The 26,502-nt window shown below is 48.2% G+C and overlaps 1 protein-coding gene across 1 annotated transcript in view; it reads right to left on the minus strand.

Annotated features, from left to right (window-relative positions):
• pdzd8 (PDZ domain containing 8) overlaps positions 1-26,502 on the minus strand; it is a 63,977-nt gene that overhangs the window by 18,869 nt on the left and 18,606 nt on the right. The window contains exon 3 of the mRNA XM_080508170.1: positions 14,028-14,130. Coding sequence (XP_080364296.1) covers positions 14,028-14,130 — 103 coding nt within the window. The remainder of the gene's footprint in view (positions 1-14,027; positions 14,131-26,502) is intronic.

Consider the following 26,502-nt stretch of genomic DNA (forward strand, 5'->3'; position numbering starts at 1 on the left):
ACCGCCGTCTCACCACTGTCTCACCACTTCACCGCCGTCTCACCACATCACCGTCGTCTCACCACTGTCTCACCACTTCACCGCCGTCTCACCACTTCACCGCCGTCTCACCACTGTCTCACCACTTCACCGCCGTCTCACCACTTCACTGTCGTCTCACCACTGTCTCACCACTTCCTCACCACTTCACCGCCGTCTCACCACTTCACCGCCGTCTCACCACTTCACCGCCGTCTCACTTCACCGTCGTCTCACCACTTCACCGTCGTCTCACCACTTCACCGTCGTCTCGCCACTGTCTCACCACTTCACCGCCGTCTCGCCACTGTCTCACCACTTCACCGCCGTCTCACCACTTCACCGCCATCTCACCACTTCACAGTCGTCTCGCCACTGTCTCACCACTTCACCGCCGTCTCACCACTTCACCGCCGTCTCACCACTGTCACCACTTCACCGTCGTCTCGCCACTGTCTCACCACTTCACCGCCGTCTCACCACTTCACCGCCGTCTCACCACTGTCTCACCACTTCACCGCCGTCTCACCACTTCACCGTCGTCTCACCACTTCACCGCCGTCTCACCACTTCACCGTCGTCTCACCACTTCACCGCCGTCTCACCACTTCACCGTCGTCTCGCCACTGTCTCACCACTTCACCGCCGTCTCACCACTTCACCGTCGTCTCACCACTTCACCGCCGTCTCACCACTTCACCGCCGTCTCACCACTGTCTCACCACTTCACCGCCGTCTCACCACTTCACTGTCGTCTCACCACTGTCTCACCACTTCACCGCCGTCTCACCACTGTCTCACCACTTCACCGCCGTCTCACCACATCACCGTCGTCTCACCACTGTCTCACCACTTCACCGCCGTCTCACCACTTCACCGCCGTCTCACCACTGTCTCACCACTTCACCGCCGTCTCACCACTTCACCGCCGTCTCACCACTTCACCGCCGTCTCACCACTGTCTCACCACTTCACCGCCGTCTCACCACTTCCTCACCACTTCACCGCCATCTCACCACTGTCTCACCACTTCACCGCCGTCTCACCACATCACCGTCGTCTCACCACTTCACCGCCGTCTCACCACTTCACCGCCGTCTCACCACTGTCTCACCACTTCACCGCCGTCTCACCACTGTCTCACCACTTCACCGCCGTCTCACCACTGTCTCACCACTTCACCGCCGTCTCACCACTGTCTCACCACTTCACCGCCGTCTCACCACTGTACCGTCGTCTCACCACTTCACCGCCGTCTCACCACTGTCTCACCACTTCACCGCCGTCTCACCACTTCCTCACCACTTTACCGCCGTCTCACCACTGTCTCACCACTTCACCGCCGTCTCACCACATCACCGTCGTCTCACCACTTCACCGCCGTCTCACCACTTCACCGCCGTCTCACCACTTCACCGCCGTCTCACCACTGTCTCACCACTTCACCGCCGTCTCACCACTGTCTCACCACTTCACCGCCGTCTCACCACTGTACCGTCGTCTCACCACTTCACCGCCGTCTCACCACTGTCTCACCACTTCACCGCCGTCTCACCACTTTCTCACCACTTCACCGCCGTCTCACCACTGTCTCACCACTTCACCGCCGTCTCACCACATCACCGTCGTCTCACCACTGTCTCACCACTTTACCGCCGTCTCACCACTTCACCGCCGTCTCACCACTGTCTCACCACTTCACCGCCGTCTCACCACTGTCTCACCACTTCACCGCCGTCTCACCACTGTCTCACCACTTCACCGCCGTCTCACCACTTCACCGTCGTCTCACCACTTCACCGCCGTCTCACCACTGTCACCACTTCACCGTCGTCTCGCCACTGTCTCACCACTTCACCGCCGTCTCACCACTTCACCGCCGTCTCACCACTGTCTCACCACTTCACCGCCGTCTCACCACTTCACCGTCGTCTCACCACTTCACCGCCGTCTCACCACTTCACCGTCGTCTCACCACTTCACCGCCGTCTCACCACTTCACCGTCGTCTCGCCACTGTCTCACCACTTCACCGCCGTCTCACCACTTCACCGTCGTCTCACCACTTCACCGCCGTCTCACCACTTCACCGCCGTCTCACCACTGTCTCACCACTTCACCGCCGTCTCACCACTTCACTGTCGTCTCACCACTGTCTCACCACTTCACCGCCGTCTCACCACTGTCTCACCACTTCACCGCCGTCTCACCACATCACCGTCGTCTCACCACTGTCTCACCACTTCACCGCCGTCTCACCACTTCACCGCCGTCTCACCACTGTCTCACCACTTCACCGCCGTCTCACCACTTCACCGCCGTCTCACCACTTCACCGCCGTCTCACCACTGTCTCACCACTTCACCGCCGTCTCACCACTTCCTCACCACTTCACCGCCATCTCACCACTGTCTCACCACTTCACCGCCGTCTCACCACATCACCGTCGTCTCACCACTGTCTCACCACTTCACCGCCGTCTCACCACTTCACCGCCGTCTCACCACTGTCTCACCACTTCACCGCCGTCTCACCACTGTCTCACCACTTCACCGCCGTCTCACCACTGTCTCACCACTTCACCGCCGTCTCACCACTGTCTCACCACTTCACCGCCGTCTCACCACTGTACCGTCGTCTCACCACTTCACCGCCGTCTCACCACTGTCTCACCACTTCACCGCCGTCTCACCACTTCCTCACCACTTTACCGCCGTCTCACCACTGTCTCACCACTTCACCGCCGTCTCACCACATCACCGTCGTCTCACCACTTCACCGCCGTCTCACCACTTCACCGCCGTCTCACCACTTCACCGCCGTCTCACCACTGTCTCACCACTTCACCGCCGTCTCACCACTGTCTCACCACTTCACCGCCGTCTCACCACTGTACCGTCGTCTCACCACTTCACCGCCGTCTCACCACTGTCTCACCACTTCACCGCCGTCTCACCACTTTCTCACCACTTCACCGCCGTCTCACCACTGTCTCACCACTTCACCGCCGTCTCACCACATCACCGTCGTCTCACCACTGTCTCACCACTTCACCGCCGTCTCACCACTTCACCGCCGTCTCACCACTTCACCGCCGTCTCACCACTGTCTCACCACTTCACCGCCGTCTCACCACTGTCTCACCACTTCACCGCCGTCTCACCACTGTCTCACCACTTCACCGCCGTCTCACCACTGTACCGTCGTCTCACCACTTCACCGCCGTCTCACCGCCACACATCCACTCACATTTCCACATTCTCTCGCCTGATTTCAGTAAACAAGGCTGGACTTCCCAAGCAGCTGCCTTCAGACCTCTCCTCATGGAGGAAAGCAGGATTACACTCAGTGGTTTCAAACACACTGTGTTCAAACAACAAACATGAACTATATTTAAACTTCATTAAAATAATTTCAGTTAAAAGTGTGATAAAGACAAGGGTGGGAGAAAAACCTTCATGATACGAGGTGAAGAGTCGAGCATCAAGTTACATAAAAATGGGAGTGAAAGTGAATTCGTCAGTCAAACAACAAAGACGAAGATGGATTCAATGAAGACCCATTGTGGGGCCATGGTGCTTGAAAAAATAAATCTGGCAGATCAGCTCACAGGTTACACTGGAGTTTATTCAAAGCATCCACATTACTGGGAATCCGATCAGAAGAGAGCTCCGTGGCAAAGCTCGCTCATCACTAAAACTTGTCCTCTGGCCAGTTGAGAATAAACTCTTGATTGGGTTTGCTCGTCCAGAACGTCCCACATAATGTCATTTTTGTGCAGCAGAAGAAGAAGTTCTATATAATCTGGTTGTAACATCAGTCTGGATCAGAGGAAGACAGCAGAGGAAAACCAGACGGAACCCAGCACGTCAGCTGAGACTGCCTGGGACAGAGGGGATGGACAGAGGACAGAGGACAGACAGAGGATGGACAGAGGGCAGACAGAGGGGATGGACATTCAGAGGATGGGCAGAGAGGACAGACAAACAGAGGACAGAGAGAGGAAAGAGATGGGGGGACAGACAGAGAATAGCTAGGACAGACAAAGAGGATGGACACTCAGAGTTTGGACAGAGAGAACAGAGGACAAAGAACAGACAGAGAGATGATGGACAGAGGACAGACACTCAGAGGACGGACACTTAGAGGACGGACACTTAGAGGACGGACAGAGGACAGACACTCAGAGGACGGACAGAGGACAGACACTCAGAGGACGGACACTTAGAGGATGGACAGAGGACGGACACTCAGAGGACGGACACTCAGAGGACGGACAGAGGACAGACACTCAGAGGACGGACACTTAGAGGACGGACAGAGGACAGACACTTAGAGGACGGACAGAAGACGGACACTCAGAGGACGGACACTCAGAAGACAGACACTCAGAGGACAGACACTCAGAGGACGGACAGAGGACAGACACTCAGAGGACAGACACTCAGAGGACGGACAGAGGACGGACACTCAGAGGACAGACACTCAGAGGACGGACATAGGACAGACACTCAGAGGACAGACACTCAGAGGACGGACACTCAGAGGACGGACAGAGGACAGGCACTCAGAGGACAGACACTCAGAGGACGGACAGAGGACAGACACTCAGAGGACGGACACAGGACAGACACACAGAGGACGGACAGAGGACAGACACTCAGAGGACGGACAGTTAGAGGACGGACAGAGGACGGACACTCAGAGGACGGACACTCAGAGGACGGACAGAGGACAGACACTCAGAGGTCGGACACTCAGGGGACGGACACTTAGAGGACAGACACTCAGAGGACGGGCAGAGGACAGACACTCAGAGGATGGACACTTAGAGGACGGACAGAGGACAGACACTCAGAGGACGGACACTCAGAGGACGGACACTCAGAGGACAGACACTCAGAGGACAGACACTCAGAGGACAGACACTCAGAGGACGGACAGAGGACAGACACTCAGAGGACGGACAGAGGACAGACACTCAGAGGACAGACACTCAGAGGACAGACACTCAGAGGACAGACACTCAGAGGACAGACAGAGAGGTAACTGCTAAGTTTGTTTGCAACGTGTTGCTCCGTCTGAGTTGCTGTCCCAACACGGATCACCTGTAGCTAGCCGCATTAGCATCACAGCCAAACGGAGGCCCCGCCCACAACACAACGGTCCATGTTTTCACCAATCATATGTACGACATCACTTTGAGCCGTGTTCATGGTGACTGTTGGACAACAGGTCTTTTAAGAAAGACCAGAGAAAGATGGTTTCAGCTCGTGTGGACGGAGGAGAGGACATGCAGTGAGACGTTTTCATTTGACATCTCAAACACATTCAAAGAAGCATGAAGTAAGGGGTTTGTGTGTATTCAGTACTAAAACTCACAACCATAGATGTATAAACACTAGATACAGTCTACCAGCAGCTGCGCTCCAGGCGTTGTTGTGGATGATCTGGCCTAGCATCTTCATGTTTAGCATGAGCGGGAGATCACCCCAAGATGGCGGCGCTGGAGACACGTCACAGGCAGGGCCATGAGGCATCTAGTGTTTCATATCTACGGTAGCAACAGAACCAACTGGCGGACCAACATGAGAACTACATGGTTTAACATGTCTGCCGTTTATGTGGAAACGCACGTCATTTTGAAAACGAAAGCAGGAAAACCATGAAACGCCGCAGTTTAGTTCGGACCGATCAGATTGGAGTGTGTAGAAGTTGGACTGAGGCTTTCAGGTTCTTTTCCACCTCAGACATCGAACATGATAATGTGAAACATTTCACACGTTGGTTTCTTCACCTTTCCTTTCACCGCGACCATGTTTTAGAAGAAATCCTCACGAAAAGGAAAAAGTGGAGATTAAAACCAAGATTTCATGTCAAGACGTGGAGGAATGAATATTTTTGGAGAAGACTGAAGCTATAGAACTATATAAATATGGAATCGAGTCCAAAGTGAAGTGAACTATATATATATATATAAAGAGAAATACCAAAACATTCCGTTCATCAAGTGAAGTCCTGTCCTGAGCCGACAGTCTGCAGGTCGGTACCTTCAGACAGGAGATTATCTGCAGTGACGAGCTTCAACCTGCTCATTTCTCCTTTAATGAAAGACGCCGACAAGGTGGCGAGTCCCACATCCCCCCCCGAGCGCGGCGTGGCGTGGTAATGTGGCCGCCGCCCGGCCGGTCAGGCACGCCGCCGCCGCTCCAGCCACGTTCTTGTGGGCTGGATCGATCGCGAGAATGGATATTAGAAACAAACAGCCTCTCGTGTCCTGGGTGTGTGTGTGTGTGTGTGTGTGTGTGTGTGTGTGTGTGTGTGTGTGTGTGTGTGTGTGTGTGTGTGTGTGTGTGTGTGTGTGTGTGTGTGTGTCCGGGCGATCAGCTGCTGACACACACATTCAGAACGGACCTGTAATTGGCAGCTAAAGCGGAAATAGATGATGCATGTGTCACCTGCTGCCATCACTGTGACAAAGGTCTCCCCGAGGTAATATCTGATTATGGCTGGATGTGCATCTTCACCATGTGATTCTGTGCCTCTAGGTTTTGTTATTAATTCATTAGAGGAAGAACAAATATAATCACATCATTGTTTCCACACCGAAGGCCTGGAGAAATGTCAGATGAAGAAGAATGTTCTTTACTTCAGAGGAGGAGAGAGGATGGAATCCATTAAACTGAAATCATGTCGACTACGACAGCTTGAATTAACTGGACATTAATCTTTTAGAAGGACCCTCACTGTGTGGACAGACATTCCTTTGTCCAGCAGATGGGAACGTGAAAAGTACCGACAGGCTCAGGTCAGTAGCTCAGTTTGTCACAAAGTGGCGGAGAAGTAGAAGGTTTCCGGTGCAGAACTCATCAAAACCAGGAAATATGAAACTTCTTGTCTAGAAACATTCAGAGTTGGGTTGAATTCACGTCGGGCGTCTTGTACGCCAAGTGCAGCTCAACTGTCACGCTGCCTCCCTCCACCAGGGGGAGCTACAGACAGCAGTGCTCCTCCAGCGCACTTTGTCTGAATGTTCTGGAAAATAAAAAGCAGGAAGTGCGTCGGCTGGAAGCTACGCTGTGCTCCAAGGTCCAAGCATGGCTCAGCCGTCATCTGGACGCTCAATGCTCAGAAAAGACGGCTGAAGACATCAGACGTGTTGCTCAAATCCTCTAGATCTGTCTAGAACATCCTCACGACTTGTCACCGTATGGTCTAAATTCATCTTTCTTCACCAAAATATAGTGAATTATCATCTCGAGACTTCCTGTTTGTATTACGTCCAGCAACGAGCAACGTGATTGGTCAGTTCATACCATGTGGTTTATACGTTTTGAAAGACGGCCTCTGATTGGTTCTTCATTCTGACTCATCCTGATGAATTTAGAAGAATTTAGCTTCCAAGAAGTTGAGGAATTCTATCTGCAGAATCCACAGGTGCTTTTAACTCTATAGGCCTTTGATCTATCTAATCTTTCATTTCCAAACTGTCCAAGTATTGAGAGTGACGCTTGTTCCCTCAGCAGTGATCCAGTGTGACAGACGGACTGAGCTGGAGGAGTTCTGAGAGAACTAAGAACTCATGAGAGGAGAAGAGGAACTAGTTCACACTTCAGAGCTGCTCAGTTCAGGCTGCAGAGAGAAGCAGCGTCAAACTACAGGGGGGAAACAAGTACAGGTAGTGAAGTTTGGAGTACAAGTGGAACCGGGACACCACCGCCACACCCCCACACACTGGTCTCTGACCAGATACATCCTGGACACCCAGAATGTTTGGCTGGACACCCAAAACACCAGTTCCTGCCTAAAGCCAGGACTCCGAGGCTCCTGTTCGGGCCCCTTGGTTTTTGGTTTTCCGGACGACAGACAGCCACTTGTGAAGACGAGCAACATGTGGCTTAAAAACCTTTCTGAACATATTTTCATTTATACAAGTTGTGCAAATAATGTAAACATAAACAACTCTTGCACCGTAAAAAAACTCCTGGATTTTGACTTGCTTTTCTCATGAAAGCTAAATTAATACAACACAAAATATGATAGAATTCAAATAATACTTAAGACTTTTTTTTAATAGGAAAATAGTATCTACTGGTATAATCAAAGACAATTCTGCAAAACATCATTTAACAGTCATTTAAGGACTTAAGAACCAAAACACTGAATAGCTTATATAAAAATACATAAAAATGCTATTTTTAGTAAGTGAGGTTTTTTCACTTCATTAATCGTTTTCATTGGTTTTACAGGCTTTACTTCCACAACCCTGAGTAAAACCAAGGTCAGTGCACAACCAGTGGATTAAATCTACTGCAGATTATCAAATTAGTTTATCAGCAAAGCCAGAATTCGGTTTGTAATCTAGAATATAGGAAGAGAGAACGAGGCCGTCTGTTACTTCAGACACCCATGACTCAATGGAGGTAGGGGTGTGTGTGTGTGTGTGTGTGTGTGTGTGTGTGTGTGTGTGTGTGTCTTTCATCAGGTGTACAGAGCAGATTAAAGACACAAAGACGCTCTGAGTGGAACATCAAACAACCACTGCAATGGGAAAGGTTTGTGTGTGTGTGTGTGTGTGTGTGTGTGTGTGTGTGTGTGTGTGTGTGTGTGTGTGTGTGTGTGTGTGTACTGTAACTGCAGGTAGAAATGCTACAAGTCAACACTTTGAATGTCACCATCAGATGTGGGAACACACACACACACACACACACACACACACACACACACACACACACACACACACACACACACACACACACACACACACACACACACACACACACACACACACACACACACACACACACACACACACACACACACACACACACACACACACACACACACACACACACACACACGCGCAGGTGTTTAAACATTCAACAACAGTGTTTACCCAAGCTGCCCCCCCCGGCCCACCCCAGTCCATACAGTGGATCAGGTCTTGTGGGTCCATGCAGTGCAGGCATGTCTCTCACAGCAGGCCACGCCCCCACAGCAGGCCACGCCCCCCACATCAGGGAAGCAGCGTTTCAACTTTTCAACTGCAGCTTCCAATGATCAAAACGTTCCTCTGAACTGTTTCACTAATAAGACAGTTTGTGTCTGAGCCGCCATGTTGGTCTGGTTTTAACTGCAGGAGCTGAGTGATGCCTTCAGGTGCACCACGTAACTCCGCCCTCTGACGTGTTCAGGAGCTGTGGAGCTCCTACAGCAGCGAGGCTCCAAGCTGAACATGATTCCGGGATGAGTGCTCCTTAGTTTCCACAGTGCAGCAGCAGCAGAGTTCAGTTGGAGAGCTGGAAGAAGAATCGGCCTTCACCACACGCTGCCAAGCACGTCTCCCACAAACCCACGTCAGCCTTGACTCCGCCCATCAACGGCGCAGCCAGGGGCTTCTGGGTAGCAGAGGGTCTCTTTGGGGGGGGTTAGGGTGTGGACAGAGTCCAGGCAGAGCCTCCACCTCGATGCTACGTCACCTGCAACAGCTTGAAGACAAAAGTCATACTTTCCCTGTCTGCTGGGTCTGCAAGGATCCATGTGACGTAGATATCGTCCTCCACCCTGTTGGTCCATGTGATGTAGACATCGTCCTCCACCCTGTTGGTCCATGTGATGTAGACATCGTCCTCCACCCTGTTGGTCCATGTGACGTAGATATTGTCCACCTGTTGGTCCATGTGACGTAGATATTCTCCTCCACCTGTGGGTCCATGTGACGTAGATATTCTCCTCCACCTGTGGGTCCATGTGACGTAGATATTCTCCTCCACCTGTGGGTCCATGTGACGTAGATATTCTCCTCCACCTGTGGGTCCATGTGACGTAGATATTCTCCTCCACCTGTGGGTCCATGTGACGTAGATATTCTCCTCCACCTGTGGGTCCATGTGACGTAGATATTCTCCTCCACCTGTTGGTCCATGTGACGTAGATATTCTCCTCCACCTGTGGGTCCATGTGACGTAGATATTCTCCTCCACCTGTGGGTCCATGTGACACATCGTCCTCCCCCCAGGTGCAGTCGACCACCAAGACTGCACCACAACATCAACAACCACCACCACCACCACCACCACCACCTCCACCTCCACCTCCACAAAGCCCTGGTCAGGCGGGAGGAGATTCTCCGTCACCTGAATAATCACCATATCAAAGAAACTCCTGGAGGAGAGCAGAGCAGGAGAATGCCGCCACCAGAAGTTGAATTATAAATACAATACAAATATAATAAATGACGTAACCGACAGGATGTTGTTGTGTTTACTACAAAGCTGTTCCTCTGCTGGAGACAAGACAACAGCTGCTTCCATTATTCTTCAGGACACAACTCTGAACCTGATTCCCACTTGATTCTCCTCCAGATTCAATTAGTGCTTGATTGTTCACCAACAGTCGGCATGAGTGAAACAGAAAGAAGCTGAAACGTCATGGTTCAGACAGACGTTGAGATTCAACAGAGGATTCAGGGCTTCTCGCCGCCACACAATGATCTGTTATTGCATCAGCTGACGCAAAACCAGATCTGCTGCTTTGTACAACCATGTGACCTCCAGTGACCTTTGAGAGCTGCGCTGGTCCTGGGTCAGTCTAAAGAGACCGTTTCACTGGAGACACACTGGAGACACACTGGAGACACACTGGAGACACACTGGACACCCTTAGTTTCGACCTCATTGCTGCACCAACCAGCAATGAGGTCGAAACTAATCCAATACAATCCAGAACAATTACCTGGTCTGAGGGCTCTTATTGCCCCTCCTGGGGGGCAGACCTGGTCTGAGGGCTCTTATTGCCCCTCCTGGGGGGCAGACCTGGTCTGAGGGCTCTTATTGCCCCTCCTGGGGGGCAGACCTGGTCTGAGGGCTCTTATTGCCCCTCCTGGGGGGTAGACCTGGTCTGAGGGCTCTTATTGCCCCTCCTGGGGGGTAGACCTGGTCTGAGGGCTCTTATTGCCCCTCCTGGGGGGCAGACCTGGTCTGAGGGCTCATATTGCCCCTCCTGGGGGGCAGACCTGGTCTGAGGGCTCTTATTGCCCCTCCTGGGGGGCAGACCTGGTCTGAGGGCTCTTATTGCCCCTCCTGGGGGGTAGACCTGGTCTGAGGGCTCTTATTGCCCCTCCTGGGGGGCAGACAGGGGGAACATGCATATATTGAAAATGTGAGTCGGGCTGTAGACGAGGAGCTGCTTTCAGACGGTCATCAGGAAGAGGAAGAGGGTGAGGAAGAGGAAGAGGGTGAGGAAGAGTTGACCTTTCCCAGACGGTCTGGTCTTTGATCCGGACTACAGAGGCCTGCTGGGCTCGGCGCTGCGCCGCCTGATAAATCCACTCAAATGTCACCAATCTGCATTCTGAGAGCTCCTTCACACAAACAAGAGCTTTGAAGTGGAGCAGCGGGACGACGTGGTGGAGCAGCGGGACGACGTGGTGGAGCAGCGGGACGACGTGGTGGAGCAGTGGGACGACGTGGTGGAGCAGTGGGACGACGGTGGAGCAGTGGGACGACGGTGGAGCAGTGGGACGACGGTGGAGCAGTGGGACGACGTGGTGGAGCAGTGGGACGACGGTGGAGCAGTGGGACGACGGTGGAGCAGTGGGACGACGTGGTGGAGCAGTGGGACGACGGTGGAGCAGTGGGACGACGGTGGAGCAGTGGGACGACGTGGTGGAGCAGTGGGACGACGGTGGAGCAGTGGGACGACGGTGGAGCAGTGGGACGACGGTGGAGCAGTGGGAACGATGGAGCAGAGGACTGTGTTCTCCTCAGCTCTCAGGAGCTGGACTCCAACATGAGAACCTTCCTACAAACCAGGCTGTGTGGCTGCAGCGCTGCTTTCTTCTCTCTAAATCTTGTTTTACATCAGTGGAGGAACCAAAAGGGTGAAAAGGCCAAAGTGCAGGTGGAGCCAGGGTGGAGAGCCAGGGTGGGGTTCCAGGGTGGAGAGCCAGGGTGTGGTTCCAGGGTGGGGTTCCAGGGTGGAGAGCCAGGGTGGGGTTCCAGCCGGTCCAGGTGGAGCGGTAGAGCCAGGGTGGGGTTCCAGCCAGTCCAGGGGGAGGAAGAGCACCACCACTGGGGGGTTCAGTCTCTCTTGACGGAACTAAACAAACGTCCTCAACACGGGGCAGCTCTTCAACCTGAACTGTAGTTTCTACTGGCCTCCAGTGGAGCGGGGCACTGCTGCCCCCTGCTGGGCACTCAGTCCACTGCCCAGTCATTCAACGCAGCAGAAGAAAACAGGACAATTACTGCTGGACACAATACACATTATCTCTGAGCCGCTAAAATGTCAGCAGGAGCGTCTGGAGCCACAGTCATTACAGCTGACATTTCCCTGGAGAACGCTCATTAGTCACTTCCAGACACGCCTGATGTCATCACTGATGTCATCACTGATGTCATCACTGATGTGATCGCTGATGTGATCACTGATGTGATCACTGATGTGATCACTGATGTGATCACTGGAGGATCTCCAGATTGCAGCAATTAGAAAAGATTTGCCAGAGGGACCTGGAAGAAAATCTGCTTGGACACTCAAAATGTCAGCGGAGGGACAAAGTGATGAGAACCACAGGAAGGATGGAGGAAGGATGAAGGAAGGAAGGATGGAGGAAGGATGAAGGAAGGATGGAGGAAGGATGGAGGAAGGATGAAGGAAGGATGGAGGAAGGATGGGGGAAGGATGGGGGAAGGATGGAGGAAGGATGGAGGAAGGATGGAGGGAGGATGGAGGAAGGATGAAGGAAGGATGGAGGAAGGATGAAGGAAGGATGAAGGAAGGATGAAGGAAGGATGGAGGAAGGAAGGATGGAGGAAGGATGGAGGGAGGATGGAGGAAGGATGAAGGAAGGATGGAGGAAGGATGAAGGAAGGATGGAGGAAGGATGAAGGAAGGATGGAGGAAGGATGGAGGAAGGATGGAGGAAGGATGGAGGAAGGATGGAGGAAGGATGGAGGAAGGATGGAGGGAGGATGGAGGAAGGATGAAGGAAGGATGGAGGAAGGATGAAGGAAGGATGGAGGGAGGATGGAGGAAGGATGAAGGAAGGATGAAGGAAGGATGGAGGAAGGATGGAGGAAGGATGAAGGAAGGATGAAGGAAGGATGAAGGAAGGATGAAGGAAGGATGAAGGCTTCATGAGTCTCCCTACAAACAAACTGGAATCATCATTATGATCTGGAGGTGGAGGTGTGGTTCAGAGAGAAACCCTGGGGGGGGGGTGGTGGGGGGGGGGGGGCACTGTGGTCTCATAGCAACCAGGTCTGAGTCTGCATCTTCTCCCTGTGAGGCCTGGCACTGTGGAGGTGGGTGGAGGAGTGTGGTGGGTGGAGGAGTGTGGTGGGTGGAGGACCAGGAGGAGTGGGGAGGGTGGAGGAGTGTGGTGGGTGGAGGAGTGTGGAGGAGTGGGGAGGGTGGAGGAGTGAGGAGCACCAGGAGGAGTGTGGAGGAGTGTGGTGGGTGGAGGGTGGAGGAGTGTGGAGGGTGGAGGACCAGGAGGAGTGTGGTGGGTGGAGGTGTGTGGTGGGTGGAGGGTGGAGGAGTGTGGTGGGTGGAGGAGTGTGGAGGGTGGAGGACCAGGAGGAGTGTGGAGGGTGGAGGACCTGGAGGAGGGTCGAGGAGTGAGGAGCACCAGGAGGAGGGTGGAGGAGTATGGAGGACCAGAAGGAGTGTGGAGGAGGGTGGAGCACCAGGAGGAGTGTGGAGGAGTATGGAGGACCAGGAGGAGGGTGGAGGAGGGTGGAGAATCAGGAAGAGGGTGGAGGAGTGTGGAGGACCAGGAGGAGGGTGGAGAACCAGGAGGAGTGTGGAGTGTGGAGCACCAGGAGGAGTGTGGAGGAGTGTGGAGGAGGGTGGAGCACCAGGAGGAGTGTGGAGGAGTGTGGAGGAGGGTGGAGGAGTGTGGAGGAGGGTGGAGCACCAGGAGGAGTGTGGAGGAGTGTGGAGGAGGGTGGAGCACCAGGAGGAGTGTGGAGGAGTGTGGAGGAGGGTGGAGCACCAGGAGCACACCTGCTTGATGGAGCTGCGGCTCTTCTCCTTCCACTGCTGGCTGCTCAGCTCCAGGGTACAGTGGACGTAGGTCTCTCTGTCGTAGGAGCCCAGGATGAACAACCTGCAACACACAGCCAACGTCACCTCAGTCACCATGGCAACAGGCCAACGTCACCTCAGTCACCATGGCAACAGCCTCCAACACTTCACTGTGTATACAGTGTCCGAGTGTGAAGAGGAGCTTCTCCAGGAAGCTTCATTAGAGACAAACAACAACTAGAACTGGACTTTCATTTCCTGAGGATTCTAGAGAACCTCAAGTCTGGTTTACATCCAACATTCTGGAAAACAGTGACATTTCTAGATGTGTTGAATTAAGGAACTCCTCAGATTATCCTCAACTCCACGCTTCAGGAGGAACTCCTCAGATTATCCTCAACTCCACGCTTCAGGAGGAACTCCTCAGATTATCCTCAACTCAACCCTTCAGGAGGAACTCCTCAGATTATCCTCAACTCAACCTTTCAGGAGGAACTCCTCAGATTATCCTCAACTCCACCCTTCAGGAGGAACTCCTCAGATTATCCTCAACTCCACCCTTCAGGAGGAACTCCTCAGATTATCCTCAACTCCACCCTTCAGGAGGAACTCCTCAGATTATCCTCAACTCCACCCTTCAGGAGGAACTCCTCAGATTATCCTCAACTCAACCCTTCAGGGGGAACTCCTCAGATCATCCTCAACTCAACCCTTCAGGAGGAACTCCTCAGATTATCCTCAACTCAACCCTTCAGGAGGAACTCCTCAGATTATCCTCAACTCAACCCTTCAGGAGGAACTCCTCAGATTATCCTCAACTCAACCCTTCAGGAGGAACTCCTCAGATTATCCTCAACTCAACCCTTCACGAGGAACTCCTCAGATTATCCTCAACTCAACCGAGATTACTCAGATTACAGCCTCCATGTGTGTGGGTTGACCAGGAAACTCCAAGTGAAGGGTAATCTGTGTCCTGTCTGCAGGATTACCAGGCTGAGCTGAACCAGGTCTAATCCAGGTCTGAACCAGGTCTAATCCAGGGTCTGAACCAGGTCTGAATCAGGTCTGAACCAGGTCTGGATCAGGTCTAATTCAGGGTCTGAATCAGGTCTAATCCAGGGTCTGAACTAGGTCTAATCCAGGGTCTGAACCAGGTCTGAGCCAGGTCTAATCCAGGGTCTGAACCAGGTCTAATCCAGGGTCTCAACCAGGTCTCAACCAGGTCTAATCCAGGGTCTGAACCAGGGTCTGAACCAGGTCTAATCCAGGTCTAATCCAGGGTCTGGATCAGGTCTGAACCAGGTCTAATCCCAGTCCAAACCAGATGTGATTCAGGATTAACTAGATGTGAACCAAGTGACAGTGTGACGAGTCCCCAGACAGCAGTTCCACCTTTTAGGTTATCTTGAGGATTCTGGTTCTCTTCTGGATTAACTTCAGAGTTAACTCTGGTTTTCTCTTCAGGATTAACTCTGGGTTTGTCTTCAGGAGTACCTCCCCGCGGTAACTTGAGCTCTGGCCGATATTTTGCCATTATTAAGTGACGGTGATTAATCACAGTCTGATGAATTAATCTCATACGATCTCACCAAGTGAACATGAACAGTTTCAGCAGCGTCAGTTTTTCGTCTCACGTGGTTTAATATTTCTAAATGGTTACATGAATGTTCTCCTGATCTACTGATGGTTACATGAATGGTCTCCTGATGGTCACATGAATGTTCTCCTGATCTACTCTGATGGTCACATGAATGTTCTCCTGATCTACTCTGATGGTTACATGAATGTTCTCCTGATCTACTCTGATGGTCACATGAATGTTGTCCTGATCTACTCTGATGGTCACATGAATGGTCTCCTGATGGTCACATGAATGTTCTCCTGATCTACTCTGATGGTCACATGAATGTTCTCCTGATCTACTCTGATGGTTACATGAATGTTCTCCTGATCTACTCTGATGGTTACATGAATGTTCTCCTGATGGCTACATGAATGTTGTCCTGATCTACTGATGGTCACATGAATGTTCTCCTGATCTACTCTGATGGTTACATGAATGTTCTCCTGATGGTCACATGAATGTTGTCCTGATCTACTGATGGTCACATGAATGTTCTCCTGATCTACTCTGATGGCTACATGAATGTTCTCCTGATGGTTACATGAATGTTGTCCTGATGGTTACATGAATGTTCTCCTGATCTACTGATGGTTACATGAATGTTGTCCTGATGGTCACATGAATGTTCTCCTGATGGCTACATGAATGTTCTCCTGATGGTTACATTAATGTTCTCCTGATCTACTGATGGTTACATGAATGTTGTCCTGATGGTTACATGAATGTTCTCCTGATGGTCACATGAATGTCCTCCTGATCTACTGATGGTTACATGAATGTTGTCCTGATGGTTACATGAATGTTCTCCTGATGGTCACATGAATGTTCTCCTGAGCTACTGATGGGTACATGAATGTTGTCCTGATGGTTACATGAATGTTCTCCTGATGGTCACATGAATGTTCTCCTGATCTACTGAGGGTTACATGGATGTTCTCCTGATGGTCACATGAATGTTGTCCTGATCAACTGATGGTCACATGAATGTTCTCCTGATCTACTCTGATGGTTACATGAATGTTCTCCTGATGGTTACATGAATGTTGTCCTGATCTACTGATGGTCACATGAATGTTGTCCTGATGGTTACATGAATGTTCTCCTGATCTACTGATGGTTATATGAATGTTGTCCTGATCTACTGATGATCACATGAATGTTGTCCTGATGGTCACATGAATGTTCTCCTGATGGTCACATGAATGTTCTCCTGGTCTACTGATGGTTACATTAATGTTGTCCTGATGGTCACATGAATGTTGTCCTGATCTACTGATGGTCACATGAATGTTGTCCTGATGGTTACATGAATGTTGTCCTGATCTACTGATGGTTACATGAATGTTGTCCTGATGGTCACATGAATGTTGTCCTGATGGTCACATGAATGTTCTCCTGATCTACTGATGGTTACATGAATGTTGTCCTGATGGTTACATGAATGTTCTCCTGATCTACTGATAGGAACATGAATGTTGTCCTGATGGTCACATGAATGTTGTCCTGATGGTTACATGAATGTTCCCCTGATATACTCTGATGGTTACATGAATGTTCTCCTGATGGTTACATGAATGTTCTCATGATCTACTGATGGGAACATGAATGTTGTCCTGATGGTCACATGAATGTTGACCTGATGGTTACATGAATGTTGTCCTGATCTACTGATGGTTACATGAATGTTGTCCTGATGGTCACATGAATGTGTTCCTGATGGTCACATGAATGTTCTCCTGATCTACTGATGGTTACATGAATGTTGTCCTGATGGTCACATGAATGTTGTCCTGATGGTTACATGACTGTTCCCCTGATATACTCTGATGGTTACATGAATATTCTCCTGATGGTTACATGAATGTTCTCCTGATCTACTGATGGTTACATGAATGTTGTCCTGATGGTCACATGAATGTTGTCCTGATGGTTACATGAATGTTCCCCTGATATACTCTGATGGTTACATGAATGTTCTCCTGATGGTTACATGAATGTTCTCCTGATCTACTGATGGTTACATGAATGTTGTCCTGATGGTCACATGAATGTTGTCCTGATGGTTACATGAATGTTCCCCTGATATACTCTGATGGTTACATGAATGTTCTCCTGATGGTTACATGAATGTTCTCCTGATCTACTGATGGTTACATGAATGTTGTCCTGATGGTCACATGAATGTTGTCCTGATGGTTACATGAATGTTCCCCTGATATACTCTGATGGTTACATGAATGTTCTCCTGATGGTTACATGAATGTTCTCCTGATCTACTGATGGTTACATGAATGTTGTCCTGATGGTTACATGAATGTTCCCCTGATATACTCTGATGGTTACATGAATGTTCTCCTGATGGTCACATGAATGTTGTCCTGATGGTCACATGAATGTTGTCCTGATCTACTGATGGTTACATGAATGTTGTCCTGATGGTCACATGAATGTTGTCCTGATGGTCACATGAATGTTCTCCTGATCTACTGATGGTTACATGAATGTTGTCCTGATGGTCACATGAATGTTGTCCTGATGGTTACATGACTGTTCCCCTGATATACTCTGATGGTTACATGAATATTCTCCTGATGGTTACATGAATGTTCTCCTGATCTACTGATGGTTACATGAATGTTGTCCTGATGGTCACATGAATGTTGTCCTGATGGTTACATGACTGTTCCCCTGATGTACTCTGATGGTTACATGAATGTTCTCCTGATGGTTACATGAATGTTCTCCTGATCTACTGATGGGAACATGAATGTTGTCCTGATGGTTACATGAATGTTCTCCTGATGGTTACATGAATGTTCTCCTGATCTACTGATGGGAACATGAATGTTGTCCTGATGGTCACATGAATGTTGTCCTGATGGTTACATGAATGTTCCCCTGATATACTCTGATGGTTACATGAATGTTCCCCTGATGGTTACATGAATGTTCTCCTGATCTACTGATGGTTACATGAATGTTGTCCTGATGGTCACATGAATGTTGTCCTGATGGTTACATGAATGTTCTCCTGATATACTCTGATGGTTACATGAATATTCTCCTGATGGTTACATGAATGTTGTCCTGATCTACTGATGGTTACATGAATGTTGTCCTGATGGTCACATGAATGTTGTCCTGATGGTTACATGAATGTTCCCCTGATATACTCTGATGGTTACATGAATGTTCTCCTGATGGTTACATGAATGTTCTCCTGATCTACTGATGGTTACATGAATGTTGTCCTGATGGTCACATGAATGTTGTCCTGATGGTTACATGAATGTTCCCCTGATATACTCTGATGGTTACATGAATGTTCTCCTGATCTACTGATGGTTACATGAATGTTGTCCTGATGGTTACATGAATGTTCCCCTGATATACCCTGATGGTCACACGAATGTTGTCCTGATGGTTACATGAATGTTCCCCTGATATACTCTGATGGTTACATGAATGTTCTCCTGATGGTTACATGAATGTTCTCCTGATCTACTGATGGTTACATGAATGTTGTCCTGATGGTCACATGAATGTTGTCCTGATGGTTACATGAATGTTCCCCTGATGTACTCTGATGGTTACATGAATATTCTCCTGATGGTTACATGAATGTTCTCCTGATCTACTGATGGTTACATGAATGTTGTCCTGATGGTCACATGAATGTTGTCCTGATGGTTACATGACTGTTCCCCTGATATACTCTGATGGTTACATGAATATTCTCCTGATGGTTACATGAATGTTCTCCTGATCTACTGATGGTTACATGAATGTTGTCCTGATGGTCACATGAATGTTGTCCTGATGGTTACATGAATGTTCCCCTGATATACTCTGATGGTTACATGAATGTTCTCCTGATGGTTACATGAATGTTCTCCTGATCTACTGATGGTTACATGAATGTTGTCCTGATGGTCACATGAATGTTGTCCTGATGGTTACATGAATGTTCCCCTGATATACTCTGATGGTTACATGAATGTTCTCCTGATGGTTACATGAATGTTCTCCTGATCTACTGATGGTTACATGAATGTTGTCCTGATGGTCACATGAATGTTGTCCTGATGGTTACATGAATGTTCCCCTGATATACTCTGATGGTTACATGAATGTTCTCCTGATGGTTACATGAATGTTCTCCTGATCTACTGATGGTTACATGAATGTTGTCCTGATGGTTACATGAATGTTCCCCTGATATACTCTGATGGTTACATGAATGTTCTCCTGATGGTCACATGAATGTTGTCCTGATGGTCACATGAATGTTGTCCTGATCTACTGATGGTTACATGAATGTTGTCCTGATGGTCACATGAATGTTGTCCTGATGGTCACATGAATGTTCTCCTGATCTACTGATGGTTACATGAATGTTGTCCTGATGGTCACATGAATGTTGTCCTGATGGTTACATGACTGTTCCCCTGATATACTCTGATGGTTACATGAATATTCTCCTGATGGTTACATGAATGTTCTCCTGATCTACTGATGGTTACATGAATGTTGTCCTGATGGTCACATGAATGTTGTCCTGATGGTTACATGACTGTTCCCCTGATGTACTCTGATGGTTACATGAATGTTCTCCTGATGGTTACATGAATGTTCTCCTGATCTACTGATGGGAACATGAATGTTGTCCCGATGGCTACATGAATGTTCTCCTGATGGTTACATGAATGTTCTCCTGATCTACTGATGGTTACATGAATGTTGTCCTGATGGTCACATGAATGTTGTCCTGATGGTTACATGAATGTTCCCCTGATATACTCTGATGGTTACATGAATGTTCTCCTGATGGTTACATGAATGTTCTCCTGATCTACTGATGGTTACATGAATGTTGTCCTGATGGTCACATGAATGTTGTCCTGATGGTTACATGAATGTTCCCCTGATGTACTCTGATGGTTACATGAATATTCTCCTGATGGTTACATGAATGTTCTCCTGATCTACTGATGGTTACATGAATGTTGTCCTGATGGTCACATGAATGTTGTCCTGATGGTTACATGAATGTTCCCCTGATATACTCTGATGGTTACATGAATGTTCTCCTGATGGTTACATGAATGTTCTCCTGATCTACTGATGGTTACATGAATGTTGTCCTGATGGTCACATGAATGTCGTCCTCATGGTTACATGAATGTTCTCCTGATATACTCTGATGGTTACATGAATATTCTCCTGATGGTTACATGAATGTTGTCCTGATCTACTGATGGTTACATGAATGTTGTCCTGATGGTCACATGAATGTTGTCCTGATGGTTACATGAATGTTCCACTGATATACTCTGATGGTTACATGAATGTTCTCCTGATGGTTACATGAATGTTCTCCTGATCTACTGATGGGAACATGAATGTTGTCCTGATGGTTACATGAATGTTCTCCTGATGGTTACATGAATGTTCTCCTGATCTACTGATGGGAACATGAATGTTGTCCTGATGGTCACATGAATGTTGTCCTGATGGTTACATGACTGTTCCCCTGATATACTCTGATGGTTACATGAATATTCTCCTGATGGTTACATTAATGTTCTCCTGATCTACTGATGGTTACATGAATGTTGTCCTGATGGTTACATGAATGTTCTCCTGATGGTCACATGAATGTCCTCCTGATCTACTGATGGTTACATGAATGTTGTCCTGATGGTTACATGAATGTTCTCCTGATGGTCACATGAATGTTCTCCTGAGCTACTGATGGGTACATGAATGTTGTCCTGATGGTTACATGAATGTTCTCCTGATGGTCACATGAATGTTCTCCTGATCTACTGAGGGTTACATGGATGTTCTCCTGATGGTCACATGAATGTTGTCCTGATCAACTGATGGTCACATGAATGTTCTCCTGATCTACTCTGATGGTTACATGAATGTTCTCCTGATGGTTACATGAATGTTGTCCTGATCTACTGATGGTCACATGAATGTTGTCCTGATGGTTACATGAATGTTCTCCTGATCTACTGATGGTTATATGAATGTTGTCCTGATCTACTGATGATCACATGAATGTTGTCCTGATGGTCACATGAATGTTCTCCTGATGGTCACATGAATGTTCTCCTGATCTACTGATGGTTACATGAATGTTGTCCTGATGGTCACATGAATGTTGTCCTGATCTACTGATGGTCACATGAATGTTGTCCTGATGGTTACATGAATGTTGTCCTGATCTACTGATGGTTACATGAATGTTGTCCTGATGGTCACATGAATGTTGTCCTGATGGTCACATGAATGTTCTCCTGATCTACTGATGGTTACATGAATGTTGTCCTGATGGTTACATGAATGTTCTCCTGATCTACTGATAGGAACATGAATGTTGTCCTGATGGTCACATGAATGTTGTCCTGATGGTTACATGAATGTTCCCCTGATATACTCTGATGGTTACATGAATGTTCTCCTGATGGTTACATGAATGTTCTCCTGATCTACTGATGGGAACATGAATGTTGTCCTGATGGTCACATGAATGTTGACCTGATGGTTACATGAATGTTGTCCGGATCTACTGATGGTTACATGAATGTTGTCCTGATGGTCACATGAATGTGTTCCTGATGGTCACATGAATGTTCTCCTGATCTACTGATGGTTACATGAATGTTGTCCTGATGGTCACATGAATGTTGTCCTGATGGTTACATGACTGTTCCCCTGATATACTCTGATGGTTACATGAATATTCTCCTGATGGTTACATGAATGTTCTCCTGATCTACTGATGGTTACATGAATGTTGTCCTGATGGTCACATGAATGTTGTCCTGATGGTTACATGAATGTTCCCCTGATATACTCTGATGGTTACATGAATGTTCTCCTGATGGTTACATGAATGTTCTCCTGATCTACTGATGGTTACATGAATGTTGTCCTGATGGTCACATGAATGTTGTCCTGATGGTTACATGAATGTTCCCCTGATATACTCTGATGGTTACATGAATGTTCTCCTGATGGTTACATGAATGTTCTCCTGATCTACTGATGGTTACATGAATGTTGTCCTGATCTACTGATGGTTACATGAATGTTGTCCTGATGGTCACATGAATGTTCTCCTGATGGTTACATGAATGTTCTCCTGATCTACTGATGGTTACATGAATGTTGTCCTGATGGTTACATGAATGTTCCCCTGATATACTCTGATGGTTACATGAATGTTCTCCTGATGGTCACATGAATGTTGTCCTGATGGTCACATGAATGTTGTCCTGATCTACTGATGGTTACATGAATGTTGTCCTGATGGTCACATGAATGTTGTCCTGATGGTCACATGAATGTTCTCCTGATCTACTGATGGTTACATGAATGTTGTCCTGATGGTTACATGACTGTTCCCCTGATATACTCTGATGGTTACATGAATATTCTCCTGATGGTTACATGAATGTTCTCCTGATCTACTGATGGTTACATGAATGTTGTCCTGATGGTCACATGAATGTTGTCCTGATGGTTACATGACTGTTCCCCTGATGTACTCTGATGGCTACATGAATGTTCTCCTGATGGTTACATGAATGTTCTCCTGATCTACTGATGGGAACATGAATGTTGTCCTGATGGTTACATGAATGTTCTCCTGATGGTTACATGAATGTTCTCCTGATCTACTGATGGGAACATGAATGTTGTCCTGATGGTCACATGAATGTTGTCCTGATGGTTACATGAATGTTCCCCTGATATACTCTGATGGTTACATGAATGTTCTCCTGATGGTTACATGAATGTTCTCCTGATCTACTGATGGTTACATGAATGTTGTCCTGATGGTCACATGAATGTTGTCCTGATGGTTACATGAATGTTCCCCTGATGTACTCTGATGGTTACATGAATATTCTCCTGATGGTTACATGAATGTTCTCCTGATCTACTGATGGTTACATGAATGTTGTCCTGATGGTCACATGAATGTTGTCCTGATGGTTACATGAATGTTCCCCTGATATACTCTGATGGTTACATGAATGTTCTCCTGATGGTTACATGAATGTTCTCCTGATCTACTGATGGTTACATGAATGTTGTCCTGATGGTCACATGAATGTTGTCCTGATGGTTACATGAATGTTCTCCTGATCTACTGATGGGAACATGAATGTTGTCCTGATGGTCACATGAATGTTGTCCTGATGGTGACATGACTGTTCCCCTGATATACTCTGATGGTTACATGAATATTCTCCTGATGGTTACATGAATGTTGTCCTGATCTACTGATGGTTACATGAATGTTGTCCTGATGGTCACATGAATGTTGTCCTGATGGTTACATGAATGTTCCCCTGATATACTCTGATGGTTACATGAATGTTCTCCTGATGGTTACATGAATGTTCTCCTGATCTACTGATGGGAACATGAATGTTGTCCTGATGGTTACATGAATGTTCTCCTGATGGTTACATGAATGTTCTCCTGATCTACTGATGGGAACATGAATGTTGTCCTGATGGTCACATGAATGTTGTCCTGATGGTTACATGACTGTTCCCCTGATATACTCTGATGGTTACATGAATATTCTCCTGATGGTTACATGAATGTTCTCCTGATCTACTGATGGTTACATGAATGTTGTCCTGATGGTCACATGAATGTTGTCCTGATGGTTACATGAATGTTCCCCTGATATACTCTGATGGTTACATGAATGTTCTCCTGATGGTTACATGAATGTTCTCCTGATCTACTGATGGTTACATGAATGTTGTCCTGATGATCACATGAATGTTGTTCTGATGGTTACATGAATGTTCCCCTGATATACTCTGATGGTTACATGAATATTCTCCTGATGGTTACATGAATGTTCTCTTGATCTACTGATGGTTACATGAATGTTGTCCTGATGGTCACATGAATGTTGTCCTGATGGTTACATGAATGTTCCCCTGATATACTCTGATGGTTACATGAATGTTCTCCTGATGGTTACATGAATGTTCTCCTGATCTACTGATGGGAACATGAATGTTGTCCTGATGGTCACATGAATGTTGTCCTGATGGTTACATGAATGTTCCCCTGATATACTCTGATGGTTACATGAATGTTCTCCTGATGGTTACATGAATGTTCTCCTGATCTACTGATGGTTACATGAATGTTGTCCTGATGGTCACATGAATGTTGTCCTGATGGTTACATGAATGTTCCCCTGATATACTCTGATGGTTACATGAATGTTCTCCTGATGGTTACATGAATGTTCTCCTGATCTACTGATGGTTACATGAATGTTGTCCTGATGGTCACATGAATGTTGTCCTGATGGTTACATGAATGTTCCCCTGATATACTCTGATGGTTACATGAATGTTCTCCTGATGGTTACATGAATGTTCTCCTGATCTACTGATGGTTACATGAATGTTGTCCTGATGGTCACATGAATGTTGTCCTGATGGTTACATGAATGTTCCCCTGATATACTCTGATGGTTACATGAATGTTCTCCTGATGGTTACATGAATGTTCTCCTGATCTACTGATGGTTACATGAATGTTGTCGTGATGGTCACATGAATGTTCTCCTGATCTACTCTGGTGGCTACATGTATTCATGTAGCCACCAGACACAGGGCCCCTGCTCCTCCTGCACACCCCTGAAGGCCCAGCCTCAGCCTGCAGCTCCAGCTGGTACCTGGAGACGGTGGGCCTCCCACTGGAGCGTCTCCCGTGTCCCTCTGCTGCCCCCTGCTGGGCTGAGCTCCTCACTACATCATTCAGTCTGGCTGTCAGCTCATCTCCACAGAAAACACACGTCTCTCAAGATGAGGTTCAACCTCCTCACGCCCGGGCTCTCATCAAAACACTACAGAGGTCAGAGGTCAAACACTCCAGCCCGGCCATGTGCTGGACTCTTCTTCACGTTATTATCTCTCTCACACACACACACACACACACACACACACACACACACACACACACACACACACACACACACACACACACACACACACACACACACACACACACACACACACACACACACACACACACACACACACACACACACACACACACACACACGCACACACACACACACACTAAATCAGAGGAAGCCTGTGGAGTTGTTGTTATTTGAAGGTTATCAAGTGATCTATTTACTGTTCTGGTCCAAACTGGATGAAACGCTGAGGCACGGGGAACAGGTGGGTGGGTGGCTCCCCCTGCTGGCCAGCCGCAGTACTGCAACCAACGTGCTCAATTTAGATCCACATGTGTGTGTGTAGAGTGGGGGAGAGCCTGCAGGATAATTGACAAGTTGTAGAGCAGCTTCACCCAGACTCCTCCAGCCTCGTCGTCGACAGGAAGCGTACAGGAAGTCCTTCCTCCACGGTTCCATCAGACTCTATAATCTACTTGTGCCACCAAGATCCTCTCTGAAGACCAATAATCTGCCTCCTCCACTGCAACATATGTACAAACCCACTGATCTGCCTCTTCTCTCTGCCTCACAGTACTTTTAAAACTCATTCCATATATTTCAGTCTGGTCTTGTTTTGTGTTTTGTGTTTTTACTTGCTTTTAACACGAAATGTAAAATGACCGTGGGTTTATAAAAGGCACCAACAAATAAAATGTATGATTATGATGACCAAACATGATTAAAATGCCTGAGGCCACGCTCTGGCCTGTCGCGGACCTGCGGCAGAATGCTGAAGGAAAGAAGAAAACCCCGACTGAAGTAGCGGTGATGTCACTCGTGTGTTTTTTTTGATAGTGACGGGTTGAAAC

Source organism: Blennius ocellaris (genome assembly GCF_963422515.1).
Source record: "Blennius ocellaris genome assembly, chromosome: 13".
Classification (NCBI taxonomy): domain Eukaryota; kingdom Metazoa; phylum Chordata; class Actinopteri; order Blenniiformes; family Blenniidae; genus Blennius; species Blennius ocellaris.